Source organism: Camelina sativa, chromosome 3, assembly GCF_030686135.1.
Source record: "Camelina sativa cultivar CO46 ecotype springtype chromosome 3, ASM3068613v1".
Classification (NCBI taxonomy): Eukaryota; Viridiplantae; Streptophyta; class Magnoliopsida; order Brassicales; family Brassicaceae; genus Camelina; species Camelina sativa.
This window is the reverse complement of record NC_141882.1, coordinates 26,217,493-26,230,211: the sequence shown is the minus strand read 5'-3', so window position 1 is coordinate 26,230,211 and position 12,719 is coordinate 26,217,493. Positions and strand designations below refer to the sequence as shown.

Here is a 12,719-nt window from a genome sequence, read left to right as displayed (position 1 = left end):
TCAATACTATATTTTGTTCGTGTTTTTGAGTTTCAGATTTGGGATCTTAATCTCTAACAAATAATTCTACAAAATTGTAACTCCAGTCTCTAGTTATTGTTCTCTCATTCTCAACATGTTATCCTCTTCTTCTTCTTCGGATTCATCAATTAGACGATCATTCATGACATGCCTGGCAAGCAGCAATCTTTGAGCTTTGGAAGGAGACACACCAAAGAATGCATAAGGGAATGTCTCACACTCATTCTTTAACCTTTCCAAATTGTGTGAGAAACAAGATATCTACTTTTACAAGACAAGGTTCAAAATGGGGCTCAAACATTCTCCAAACTTGGTTCCTTTCATTAGAGGCTTCTCCTTTTTCTTCTTCCTTTTCTCTCACATTTTTTACTATTTCTTCTTTGGGCCGATGCAACTTAGGTTGTAGAGGTCACCTTTTCAACAAACCAAAAAAGTTCTTTTTTTTGGTTCTATCTTATTAACAGAAAACCTTTTAATAAGCCATTTGCTAGCGCCAAGGGTTCGATCTTCTTCTCTTCTATGCTGTGTTCTTTTTTTTTACAACATTATTGTTTACATTTTACGTTTATATTATGCCAAGAAATTTAAAAACATTATCTTATAAGGTATATATATATTTTAAAAAACCTGTTGTTACAAAGAGAAGAAAATCTCATACCAAACGCAGAATATAACAAAAACACTTTAACTTCTTCTTTTTTTTTGAACAAACTAACAAAAACACTAACTAAAATACAAAAAAACAACAAAGCAAACACCACACCAGACACGCAATGTAACAATAAAATCAAATAACCTCTGGCAATTACATTTTCATGTACTATGTACTATGTAAAATATATACTTACATTTTCATGTGATTATTGTTATTTTCTTAGGCAAAGGGTAATTTCCTGGTTTTGTTTTTTTTTTTTCCTATATTTATACAAACAAACAACTGAAGAAGAAGAAAAAAAGGCACAACATCACACAACTTTATTCCTTACTGATGATGACAATAATAAATAAATAAAACTTTATTCCTCCTCACCAAGTAAAATATATACATCTTTATATAATCCATCACAGCAACATATTTAAACTCTAAATCATCGAAATAAAAGAGCTCAATCTCGAGGTTTTTTCATCAACTCAGTATTACGAAGTCAACTCCAGCGTTTAGCGTCCGCGTTTAGGACAACCAAATTAAACCGCAGATCGGAGAAAAAGGCATGTGAAAAATACAAATACAAATTTGTATAATCACCGGTTACGTTTTGAGCAATTATGATGAGCTTTGCAATTCACATCATCGGAATCAATATCCGAAAAGGACGAATAATCGGCGGCCAAAACCCTCCTGCTAAAGCTTCTACCGCAGCCGCTGCAACCGCTTAATCTGCGTTTGGCGTTTAGGATTGCTCTCCATCCAATCGTACAAGGCTGTTTGATGCAGCACCAAAGAACGCAAAGAGGACAATAAACACATAAGCAACAAACGTTAAACGCCACCTCCGACGAAGCCGTGACAGCTACGTTTGCGTTTGCCGTTTTGGATCGTTTTGAAGACAAAACAGAGATTTGTTTTCCTGCTCGGTCTTCTTCTTCTTCTGCTTCCATTCGTCTAAGGAGGAGAGATCGTGTTCTTGAAGAAAAAAAGATTAAAGATGAATGATTTTTAAAGAAGACGATTTAATAGTTTTATATTTATCTACAAATATATTATATACTTCTGTCGCTTTACAAACTATATATTATTTTGTTTTGATAAATACAAAACTATATAAAATTGTAGATGGTTTTACGTGGAAACGCTGCCGACTTAGCTGACATAAAACAAATAGGTATCTTATAAATCACCATTTAAGACCTGTCGCTATTATCCCAATATTGATATATATCTTTATGAATCTTTCAAAGCCACATGAATTTTAAAAATAATATACATAAATAAAAATTCGAATCTACAAAACCGTGGCCACAAAGAATACTTCAGTTTTTCCCACCAAAAAAAAAAAAGAATACTTCAGTTTTAAGTTTAAACAAACAAAGAAAAAACAGGAAACTTAATTAGACCACTTTTACTGATAAATCATAAAAGTGAAAAACAACTTGCACATATCTAACTTTTTCTGTAGTATTTATATATTGAGTTGGTTACTACTTACTAGAAATGAAATATATGGTTCTGCAACACCTTCTACCAGAGAAAAGAATTTTATGAAAATTTGGGTAACTCAATTGGCATGTTTAATCGATGTCAAAAAAAAAAAAAATGCAATGTTTAACACTTATACGCTACAGGTACAGAACTATTGGACACAAACTTGGACTTTTGTTGTTGTTAAAATAATAGAAGTCCAATTCGAATATATATTTTTTTTAAGCAAAAAACAATAATATTATGTGAATAATAATAAGCTAAGATATGATAACATAATTAATCCTAGTTAAACCTCTCAATAACCAAAGAGACATGTAGATTCTTATACCGAACCATTAATTGGATAGTCAGAAAGACACGCCCATTCGTGGACAGAGAAATATTGGGAGAGATAGATGGTACAAACCAAAAATAAGGTTGTAATTATAATCGTTCATGTAATCTTGGGACCTAATGAATCTTGGCATGTAGTAATCTATATGTGCATAAATTCGTAGAATCACCTTGCAATTCCTTCATTTTCCAATGGATATGTCGCCATCATGTTGTCAAACTCTAGAGAGAAAAAAATGTTGGTAATTGACTATATAAACTCAAAAAAAAAAAGGGTTGGACATAGACATGAGAAAATGATTATAAAATGTGTGGTATGCTAAACATCAAAAGAGCAATAAATCATAAGTAATTATTTAGGCGTATTAGCGCGTTATGAGTAGAATTATTTTGTATAATCGTTAATGTTTTCGATGTGATTGGAACTTGATATTGCATGAGTTGAAATTTGTTAGCTCGTTAGCTAGTCTTATTTGAGTCTTTTTGCATGTGTTGGTTACAGAGGATGGATTGTGAATGGTTGACGCATGCCTCATAGGGACAAAAACTTGTCAGATACTATATGATCAAGGTGTGTTACCAATCAAATTTTATTGAAAATTGTAGTCAAGGTACTGGCATCACAATCGTGACAAACATGACAACTACAGACTAAGTCCGGAAGATCAAGTTTTGTAGAATACAAACTCCTCAACTAGTCCAAGCAATGTCCGAATAAAAAGCCCAAGGGTATGGACTTGACTACAATTTTGTTTCTATAAGTATGGAGTATGGACTTTTGTTTCTTTTTGAGAATTGATTAGACAAATATATTAATAGGTTCATTAACTGAACTATAGATTAGTTACAAATTCTTATATAACTAAGGAGAACAAAAAGTTTCCTAACATAAATTAAGAGCTAGAACAATATATAAAATATAGAATAACTCATATTCACGTAATTTATGTTAGAAATTTAGTCTTAGATCGTTCTTTTTTGGCCGAAGAAATATAATCTTAGATAGGGCCATAGGGGGATAGTCAACAAACAAATATACATGTCATCTTAGATAAAAGGGAAAGTTTTACTGCAAACTTAAAGACGACGTCCATATCAACTTCAAACGCTTATGGAAAGTTTTACCAGATATATCAACTTTACAACTTAGTATCCTATAGCAACACAATTATTTTCTCAAATTTGTAAGTTACGTTGTAACAATTTTTTGTATTAAAAAAATCCGTCATCTCATGCAATCACTCTAAATTTATTATAGGAAGTAATGATTTTTAGCATAAAATGTATATGAAATTAATCAAAAAGAATATAGTGAAATGCAAAGAGTGTTGACAAAAAAAAAATGCCAAGAGTGGTGGGACATGTTTGTAGTGCATCCTTTTCAAATGATTAAATGAATAGAGAGACAATACCTTTGAATGATTCAAAGCCTACCACACATTTGTACAACCACATTTTTCCACACATTTCAATCATTTATTCAATACATACTCGAAACGTGTCACAAGGACAAATATAAATAGTATATATCATGAAAATGGTAAAGTTCTCTCTCTTTTTGTCCTTTTTTTCCGTGTGCATGTGCAGCAAATTGTGCGTTGTTGTAATATCATTTGAAAAATCAGTTACGATGATACGCTCACACACTCCTATTTCACAGGATAATTGAGCCATGATATTAAAATCCCAAAATCGAGCTGTTATGATACTTGACAGAAGATAAAGAAGAGGCTGTTATGATTCATTTTGACTTATTAAGCTATGGTATCGCTTTCCCTTGTAATAATATGACATATATCGTTTAAACACGTACTAATCAATCACGTGTTCGGGTTTCGTTTAAGATTCATATTCATTTCAACTTTTTTCTCTTCCAATCAAAGTCTAGATGTACGAAAAGCTGCTTGTTAATATGCAAGTCCATTATTTTCATGGTAGGAAGCCACTACTTAAATCTTGTCTTCATGCTCAGTTAACAACTAGTCCTACACTATTTTTATGTAGCCGCGAACAATGTATTTGTCCAACGATTCAGAGAGCCATATATACAATTAACTCTATGTATGTGTTAGTTTTGTGGTATATATTCTTAACCGGGGTTAGATATCAATTATTGTTATGTGCGTATACATTTAACAAATATACTCTTTGGATTAATCAATATGATATATATGGACTAGTATAGGTTTTGGTATGAGATATCCATATTTAAGTTTTCTTAAAAAGTGACTAGTATAGGTTTTGGTATGAGATATCCATATTTAAGTTTTCTTAAAAAGTGACTAGTTTAGGTTTTGGTACGATTATGTTAACTGATGTACCGAAAACTTCGTAATGACTCAATGTGATTAGAAAGCTTGAACAAGAATTTAAATTCATCATTAAAACTTTTTAATATTATATATATGGTTCATATTTCTTAAGGTTTGTTGGTTAAGTAACATTATTAATATGGTACCTACGCATCCAAAAAATAATAATATGGTACATATACATTGGTACCTCTCGATGTGTGTTTGAGTGAAGGACGGTACTTAAAAGAAATAGTCAATGACTTGGTATGTCGTTCCTTTATTGGTATCTATTTCATTCCTTTTAAGAAGAAACATGGTCTCAATTTTTTTCCTATATATACACACCATCCTCTATTACACCTTTTAGTTTTTACTCTACACACCAGCCTATACACTCTCATTCCACACACACATATATAATGGTCTCCCATCATATCTATAGTCTATAGATACTTATATATGCCTAGTCCATGTTTGTTGTTTATTAAGTATATATAGTGGATGGTATAAAAAAAAAAAAAACAAGAATGTATGTGTAGTGGAGGGTGATAGTGTGGTTATTGACAGAAGATAGAGAGCACTGAGGATGCTATGCAAACACCCGTCAATGTTGATGGTGAGTCACAATAAAAAGAGAGAAGATCTAGACCATCTGCATCTCCACTCCTATGTGCTCTCTATGCTTCTGTCATCACCTTGGTTTATTACTCTCTCCACTATCTGTATCTATATACATTACATATATGTGATTATGCATCTTAATTACCTATACACGCTGATGTCTATGTGGTTATATTGCATTCTCATCTTTGTACACGCTTAGGCTAATTAACTAAATTCTAAATCTTTGAAATATCTCTTCTTTCTCTTGTCGGAGAAAAGTGTTTTCTTTCTTTTTGATGTGTCTGATATCTTTCATCCAAGAATCAAGTTTCTGATCTGTTTGTTGGGGGTTGCATAGGTTCACTCACAATTATATCTTCATTATTCATGTTAAATGTGCATGGATACCAGCATGCATATGACTTATATAGCACAGTTATATCCATCCATAGACATTTGAAGTACTCTTTAAGACACGTATGTAATGGGGGAAGTACCTTATGAAGAAATGCTTTAGGCGCCCTTTTTTTGGGGGTCAAACGGCCCCCTTAATATTATAATTAATCAAGTTTGTGGCACCAAAATTTTTATTTATATTGTTGGTAAATGTTTTGGGTTTTAGTGTTATTTTTCTTGAGTTAATTATATTAAATACAATAGTAATAATTATGGATAATTAGATGAGGACCCGCCTGGTGTACGGGTTTAAAGTTTTATAAATTAAATTAAATTTATTAAAATTTGTTGTATGTTATATATAAATTTTATTTTAGTTATAATACACTGATTTATATATATTTACAAATCTTTTATGTATGTTACTCTTAAAAGTATATTTTTTATACTTAAATGTACTCTTGTATATTACAAAAATATTCTTTATCATCATCTAGAAACTGTTTATATAAACACATTAAGTCAAGTATATTACTTTCATTGCATAGTTTTTTAATTACTAAAATTGTTGGCTCAAAAAATATTTTGAATAAAAAATATATTACATAATATACTAATCAATGATGTATCATCACAATAATGTATGACCACCATTGAGAAAACATCGGCTCCGCCTTCATCCCTTATGGAGAGAACCTTACGTCCAACCTCCTCCACCATGGAGAGCTCCACCTTTCTCCCTTGGAGAGATAACCTTGCGTCCAATATCCTTCACCTTCCTCCCTTGCGGAGATAACTTTGTGTCCAACCTTCTCTACCATAGGGAGAACCTCGGCTCTGCCCTCCTCCTATGTGGAGAAAATATGTTCACGTCTTTTTACTATCTCAAAATGGCTTGTTCCGACAACCAATGAAAGTAAAAACAATTTTCTAACTTCAGAAAAAAATATTTTGATAGTAACTAATGTTAAATTCCCGATGTATTCGTGATAGTAACTATGCCAAAGTGAAAATAAAATAGTTAGCTTAATGTGTTTATAGATAACATAATATACTAATCAATGATGTATCATCACAATAATGTATGACCGCCATGGAAAAAACCTTGGTTTCGCCCTCATCCCTTATGGAGAGAACCTTGCGTCCAACTTCCTCCATCATGGAGAGAACCTTGGCTCCGTCTTCCTTCCTTGGACAGATAACCTTGTGTCCAACCTCCTCCACCTTCTTTTGTTGGGTAGATAACCTTGTGTCCAACCTTCTCCACCATAGAGAGAACCTCGGCTCTGCCCTAATCATGTGTGAAGAGAAAATGTTCACGTCTTTTTGCTATCTCAAAATAGCTTGCTCCGACGACCAATAAACGTCAAAACCTTTTTCAATCGTCACAAAATCTTTTGATAGTAACTAATGCTAAATTTCTCAATGTATTCGTGGAAGTGTCTTTGACACACCATGATGTAGCCTCTGTCGCTGTAACGCTTCAACCGCCACATTGTTTAGTGAGCACATGTCTACTCTCAGTCCATGGGCCCACCTTCCCAAGTGGGCCCTATCTATTTTCGGCTTGTCGACCAATCCATATTCGATGGCCGGTTTGTTACGTCTGGAAGTCTTTAAAAACTTGATTACCGACCTTACAAATCAACAAATGATATTTTCTTGTGTTTTGTCCTCACTCGCACAATTTCGACAATTACTTCCAGAAAGGTCACCCATCATAAAGTTCTCTCAAGACCCTTAACTGAAAAAATAAGTGCATTTTGGTAAAGTATGTGGCTAAATCAATTCTTTAAAACATTTCCGCAAACCAGGGTGTTAGAGTCTTTGAGCTCCTATAGATCTATCAACAACAATTTATTTTTTTCCAATCTATCTATCTATGTTTGTTGTACGCTTGTGTTTGATTAGCCTATTTTATCAATATATTAGGTTGATGAGCTTCTATTTGTTATCTCCTTTAGGGATTGAATGGATAATGGTAACAATTATGTTTGAAAAAAAAAAGGGTTTATGACCAACCAATCAAGGTTGAAAAATTGAAAGAAAATTAATTTGACATAATTAAAGAAACAATAAAAAATTATAAGCATGTTAATATATGAATCCCAAATCATTCAAAAATTAAAATATAAATTAAAACAATCTAAAAATACTACAATAAATTTTAAAATATAGTATTAGAAAAAGAAGACTCATATATTAATCTTTTTTTTTTAAAGAAGACTCATATATTAATCTTTTTTTTTTGTCAACATATTAATCTTACCTATTCCCAACTGAAAAAAGGAGAAAGTAGTAGAAAATTGTGGCTTAAGAAAATAAGAAAAATTTACCTTTCCATTAAAATATATTCTCAATTAAACAAAGTTGAAAGCAATGTTTTTGAATAAATTATTTAAATATGAGGCAATCTTTGATTATATAGAAGTGAATACAAAATGTAGAATTAATAATTAAAATTATATTTTACTTAATCCTTTTTCTATTTTTTGTTAATAATTAATCACTTAAAATTAAAAATAAGTAAATAATATTATAATTTCGAATTTTATGAAATATATATATATATATATATATATATATAATCTCTTTATAATTATTATGTCAAAATATTGTTAATGACTAACTTTCAAAACTCAATTTTATATAATAAGATATTTTATGTAACAATATTTTAAAATATAGTATTTTCATAGCTTCAATTATTTTGTAAAATGAAGAACTCGCACACACACACTGACACAAATTTGACGAATATTTAAATTAATTCAATTTTGTTGCTTTTCTCAGAAAAAGATTCCACAACATTTGTAGCACAATCAGCCACAGGAAAAAAAATTGGAAATGTAAAATAAAATATATTCATCGTGTAGCTCGTTTGTTTCATGATCTTTTGAATTCTTGATCCTTGATGGCTCTACTAACCGGGAAATATCTCAACCGGAAAATACCGATAATTTCAATTATCCGGTTCGAAACAATTTGGGCCGTTAATAATGGGCCACGAATTCACAGCACCAATCGCGTGTTCGGAACGTGCCAACAATAACACACGCGCCAGTGGCAGTTTTGTATTTTCCTCAGTTCACTCACTTCAACGGAAACCCAAAATCAGAAATCCCCAAATCGGAGAGAAGAAGGTAACAACACTTTGATCGTATGGCGGATAGATTCTTCGTTTGTATATTTCGTAATGCGATGTGCGAAGACCTTGATTCTCACTCCAATTTCTCGTTTCTTGAAGCGATCGGCGAGTGATGGCGGTGGACGGTGACGGAACTGGTGGAGATGGAGATACTCAACCACCGGTGAAGTTTTCGGCGGAGGAGGAGACGGAGATGCCTAGGATGTGGCTGAGTCAGTTTCCTAACAGCGAGCACGTTTCTGATAACTACGAAGATCTGGATTTGGAATATAGCTCAATCGTATTAAGATCGTTAGAGAAGTACTTGCCGATGGAAATGCTCAAGGCGGAGAGAATACTGAAATACTTTTTCATGTCAGATATTTTGGAGAAGTACATTACCTACGGAGATCTTACTATGGTAATGGCTCCTTTTTCAACTTCTGATTTCTTTCTTCGCCTATCTGTGAAATTGAGATTGCTTCTGAAGTTCTTAAGATGGTGATTCTTGTTAGGTTCTTGAAATTACCAAGTTCTTGTATGAGAGAACGCTCTTTAGATTTTGGTTAGGTGATTGATGAAAGCACGTTAGTGTTAACCCTATAGTTTCATGTCTATCTAATGCTACAGGCTAAAAATCGCAAGGAATATAGGCAGAACATAAAATCCAATTATCATGTGAGAGAAGTCTTTTGCTCTTTTTTTTATTTACATTTTGTTTTCTTCTTCATGCCAAAGTTTAAAAATGTTTCCTTTTTCTGCAGCCACGTTTCAGGGAGTTGTATGATTTTGATCCCAAGATGTATTTGCTTTACTCTTTCCGGAATGCGATCAGTGAAAACACAGAGGAAAGCTTCAGACGCATCATATCTGAACCGTTTCCAGGTGTTTTCGTCTTTCAAATGTTTCAGCCTGACTTCATTCAGAGATTGCTAAAAGAGGTCATAACCCCTCATCTTGCCACTTATTCTCTGCTGTGCTCTTACCTTTTTTTTTGTTTGTTTGTTTGTTCATTTGCTGCTTTTTGATTAATCAGGTAGATAATTTCAGAATATGGGCATTTATGAAAAATTTAAAGATTAGGAAACCAACCTACAAGACTATACACGGTGTTGTGCTTGACGACTTTGGCCTGAGTATCATGCTTAACAAACTCATGCAGGATTTTATCTTTCCTCTTTGCAAAGGCAAGTCTGTATTTGACTTAAAATGCATTCAAACGACTACTATTGGTTAAGCAGATCTAATAAAATACAGTAACACTAAACTTCACTCTGCTGTTCTGCAGTATTCTTCCCTGACGTGTGTGGAGAAATGTTTGACTCTCACCACGGATTTGTTGTTGAATATGGTGAAAATAGGAATGTTGCTGAGTTAGGTGAGTGCCCTTGATTTTCTGCTATTACTTGTCAACAATGATTCTTAAAAACTTCTCACAGGACCGTACCATATTTCCTGAAATATAAACATATCCTGTGATTCTTAAGCTGCTTTGAGAAAACCAGAGTGAATTCCTTAATAGCATATAGCAAACAGAAATTTGGTTTGCTATTAAATTTTAGGTAATGATCTACTAAATCTGCAGGCTATCAGATAGATGATTCAGAGATAACATTGAATGTTTGTTTGGGTAAACAATTTGAGGGAGGGGAATTATGTTTCAGAGGCACACGATGCAAGAAACATGCGAGAGAAGATGCACATCCAGAGGTATTTGAGTCCTTTTGAGGACCTTTTTCTATGTCCTATTACATTCCAATATTCTGTAATTGGCAAATCGATGAGTGTTAAAGTAAACAACTGTTTCTCACTGAAACAGGAAATCTTTGATTACCGTCAAATACCTGGTCAAGCTATACTTTACCGTGGCTGCCACCGCAATGGTGCCAGAGCCACAACATCTGGTTCTCGGGTCAATATGTTTCTTTGGTGCAAAAGGTAAGCAATATTGAAGCTTGTCTCAGGACTTCATATCACAATTGAATTACATATTCTTCTGTTTTTTTTTTTACCTTTGCAGCTCATTTTTTGGAGAGATGGAAACGTATCAGAAGGACTTCTCAGATATGTGCGGTCAATGTGCCCATGAAACAAAAGAAAAGGAAAGCCGGATTCTTGCTTCCAAAACAAAGGTTAAAACAAAAAGACATGATTGTGCAAAAGTATATAAGATGTTTTTGATCTGTGCGTTATGAACATATGGTCCTTACTGCAGGAGATGATTAGAATAGAGAGTGGGGCCAAAAGATCGACTGATAAGCCGTGGCGTGTCTACGTTAGGCGTTCAAAGAAATGAAGTAGCAGAGTGTGAAGATAAAAGAAGTGAAGCTAGATAAAGAAGAGTGGAAGGTGCGTAAAAGAGTAGAACAGAGAAAGCTGAGTTGGCGATACTGTATAGAGTTGAGTCGAGTCAGTTAGAGAACTCACAGAGTCACAGGTAGATAAGTGTAAATAGTCTGTCTCTCGTCAAACCAGTGCAGTTTTGGACGGAAAAGCATACAATTGGTAATTGGTATCGAGTTGAGTATAGAACTCAGGCTACACAGCGTCCATACAATTGGTAATCAATCTGTTAAGCCATGAAGTGTATTTGGTTTGCCGTTTGACTCCTTACTTAGAAAACTGAGTATATGTAGATTCATTTAGAGGTAAAATAGGTTTTTGTATCTTGAATCTTCTTGACTTTGAGAATACTATGTACATGTAATATAGATCCGATTACTTTTTTCTTTCTTTCTGCGTGTGCGTTGTTGTTGTGTTGCTCTATGATAGAATATAGAATATAGGGATATTCTGTTGTTTATATTGTTAATATTGTTTCATGTATCCCAAGTATATAGGACATCGTTGTAACCTCTATGGCTATTTAAAGCCTGTGAATACAATCATTCTCCTCAAGGGGATTTCACAATCTTTCATGGTATCAGAACCTGTTTGCTCTTGATATCCTTTTTGCTTTCGTTTCTCTTCTCTTTCCATCTCTCTCGTTCTCGTTTTTTCTTTCATTTTTTTCTTCTTCTTATCAACTATGGCTGCTCCTCAAAGTCCCTATGAGCGTGCCTTTGGTGTTACAAACATCAAGTCTCACATCCCGCTCATACTAGACCTCGACGACCACAACTACGACGCCTGGAGAGAGCTTTTCCTCACTCATTGCCTAACGTTTGATGTCCTTGGGCACATCGACGGGACCCTACGTCCAACTAATGCAAACGATGCTGCTTGGTACAAGCGTGATGGCTTGGTCAAACTCTGGATCTACGGTACTCTAGCACCAGATTTATTTCGTTCTTCTTTCAAAACTGGTGGGACATCTCGTGATGTTTGGATACGTGTTGAAAATCAATTTCGCAACAACAAGGAGGCCAGGGCAATTCAGCTGGACAACGAGCTTCGCACCATGGTCATTGGCGATCGTTCAATTCAGGAGTATTGTCAGAAAATCAAATCACTTAGACGATCTACTCACCAATGTCGAGGCTCCGGTCAATGAACGTCACTTGGTCATGTACATGCTGAATGGTCTCAATGAAAAGTTTGATTACATAATCAATGTAATCAAACACAAGGACCCGTTCCCTACCTTTGAAATAGCGAAATCGATGCTGGAACTTGAGGAATCACGTCTAAAAAAAAGCCAACGTCTCGTCTCCACGCATACTGATCATTCGTCCTCAACAACGGCTCTCACCATCACAGCCCCACCTTCGGAACCTCGTCCTTCATCTCCAGCAAATCCACGACAGCACTTTGGCAACAACAGAGGTAATCGCCGGAATAATCGAACAAGAGGAGGCGGTCG

The 12,719-nt window shown here is 34.0% G+C and overlaps 2 protein-coding genes across 3 annotated transcripts; one reads left to right on the top strand and one right to left on the bottom strand.

Annotated features, from left to right (window-relative positions):
• Nucleotides 1-976: 976 nt before the first annotated feature.
• On the bottom strand, nucleotides 977-1,688 carry LOC104777793 (uncharacterized). The gene has a single exon (XM_010502113.3). The coding sequence runs from the start codon at nucleotides 1,618-1,620 to the stop codon at nucleotides 1,264-1,266; it is 357 nt and encodes a 118-aa protein (XP_010500415.3). The 5' UTR covers nucleotides 1,621-1,688; the 3' UTR covers nucleotides 977-1,263.
• Nucleotides 1,689-8,801: 7,113 nt separating this feature from the next.
• Nucleotides 8,802-11,650, top strand: LOC104777792 (2-oxoglutarate and iron-dependent oxygenase domain-containing protein CP2-like). Of its 2 annotated transcripts, XM_010502111.3 has the most exons (10): nucleotides 8,802-8,933; nucleotides 9,038-9,338; nucleotides 9,548-9,595; nucleotides 9,682-9,858; nucleotides 9,954-10,104; nucleotides 10,206-10,295; nucleotides 10,503-10,627; nucleotides 10,737-10,855; nucleotides 10,938-11,049; nucleotides 11,133-11,650. In XM_010502111.3, the coding sequence occupies exons 2-10, from the start codon at nucleotides 9,051-9,053 to the stop codon at nucleotides 11,211-11,213; spliced, it is 1,191 nt and encodes a 396-aa protein (XP_010500413.1). In that variant the 5' UTR covers nucleotides 8,802-8,933; nucleotides 9,038-9,050; the 3' UTR covers nucleotides 11,214-11,650. The 2 variants fall into 2 exon arrangements, with proteins under 2 accessions (XP_010500413.1, XP_010500414.1); XM_010502112.3 differs by lacking the exon at nucleotides 9,548-9,595 and having other exon boundaries at nucleotides 8,900-9,338.
• The last annotated feature ends 1,069 nt before the right edge of the window (nucleotides 11,651-12,719 follow it).

Bases quoted from the DNA above. Each gene is read 5' to 3' on its own strand.
- LOC104777793 (XM_010502113.3), bottom strand. From the start codon at position 1,620: ATGGAAGCAGAAGAAGAAGAAGACCGAGCAGGAAAACAAATCTCTGTT.
- LOC104777792 (XM_010502111.3), top strand. From the start codon at position 9,051: ATGGCGGTGGACGGTGACGGAACTGGTGGAGATGGAGATACTCAACCA. The intron at 10,296-10,502 runs GTGAGTGCCCTT...CTAAATCTGCAG, and splicing joins TAGGAATGTTGCTGAGTTAG to GCTATCAGATAGATGATTCA. The intron at 10,628-10,736 runs GTATTTGAGTCC...TCACTGAAACAG, and splicing joins GAGAAGATGCACATCCAGAG to GAAATCTTTGATTACCGTCA.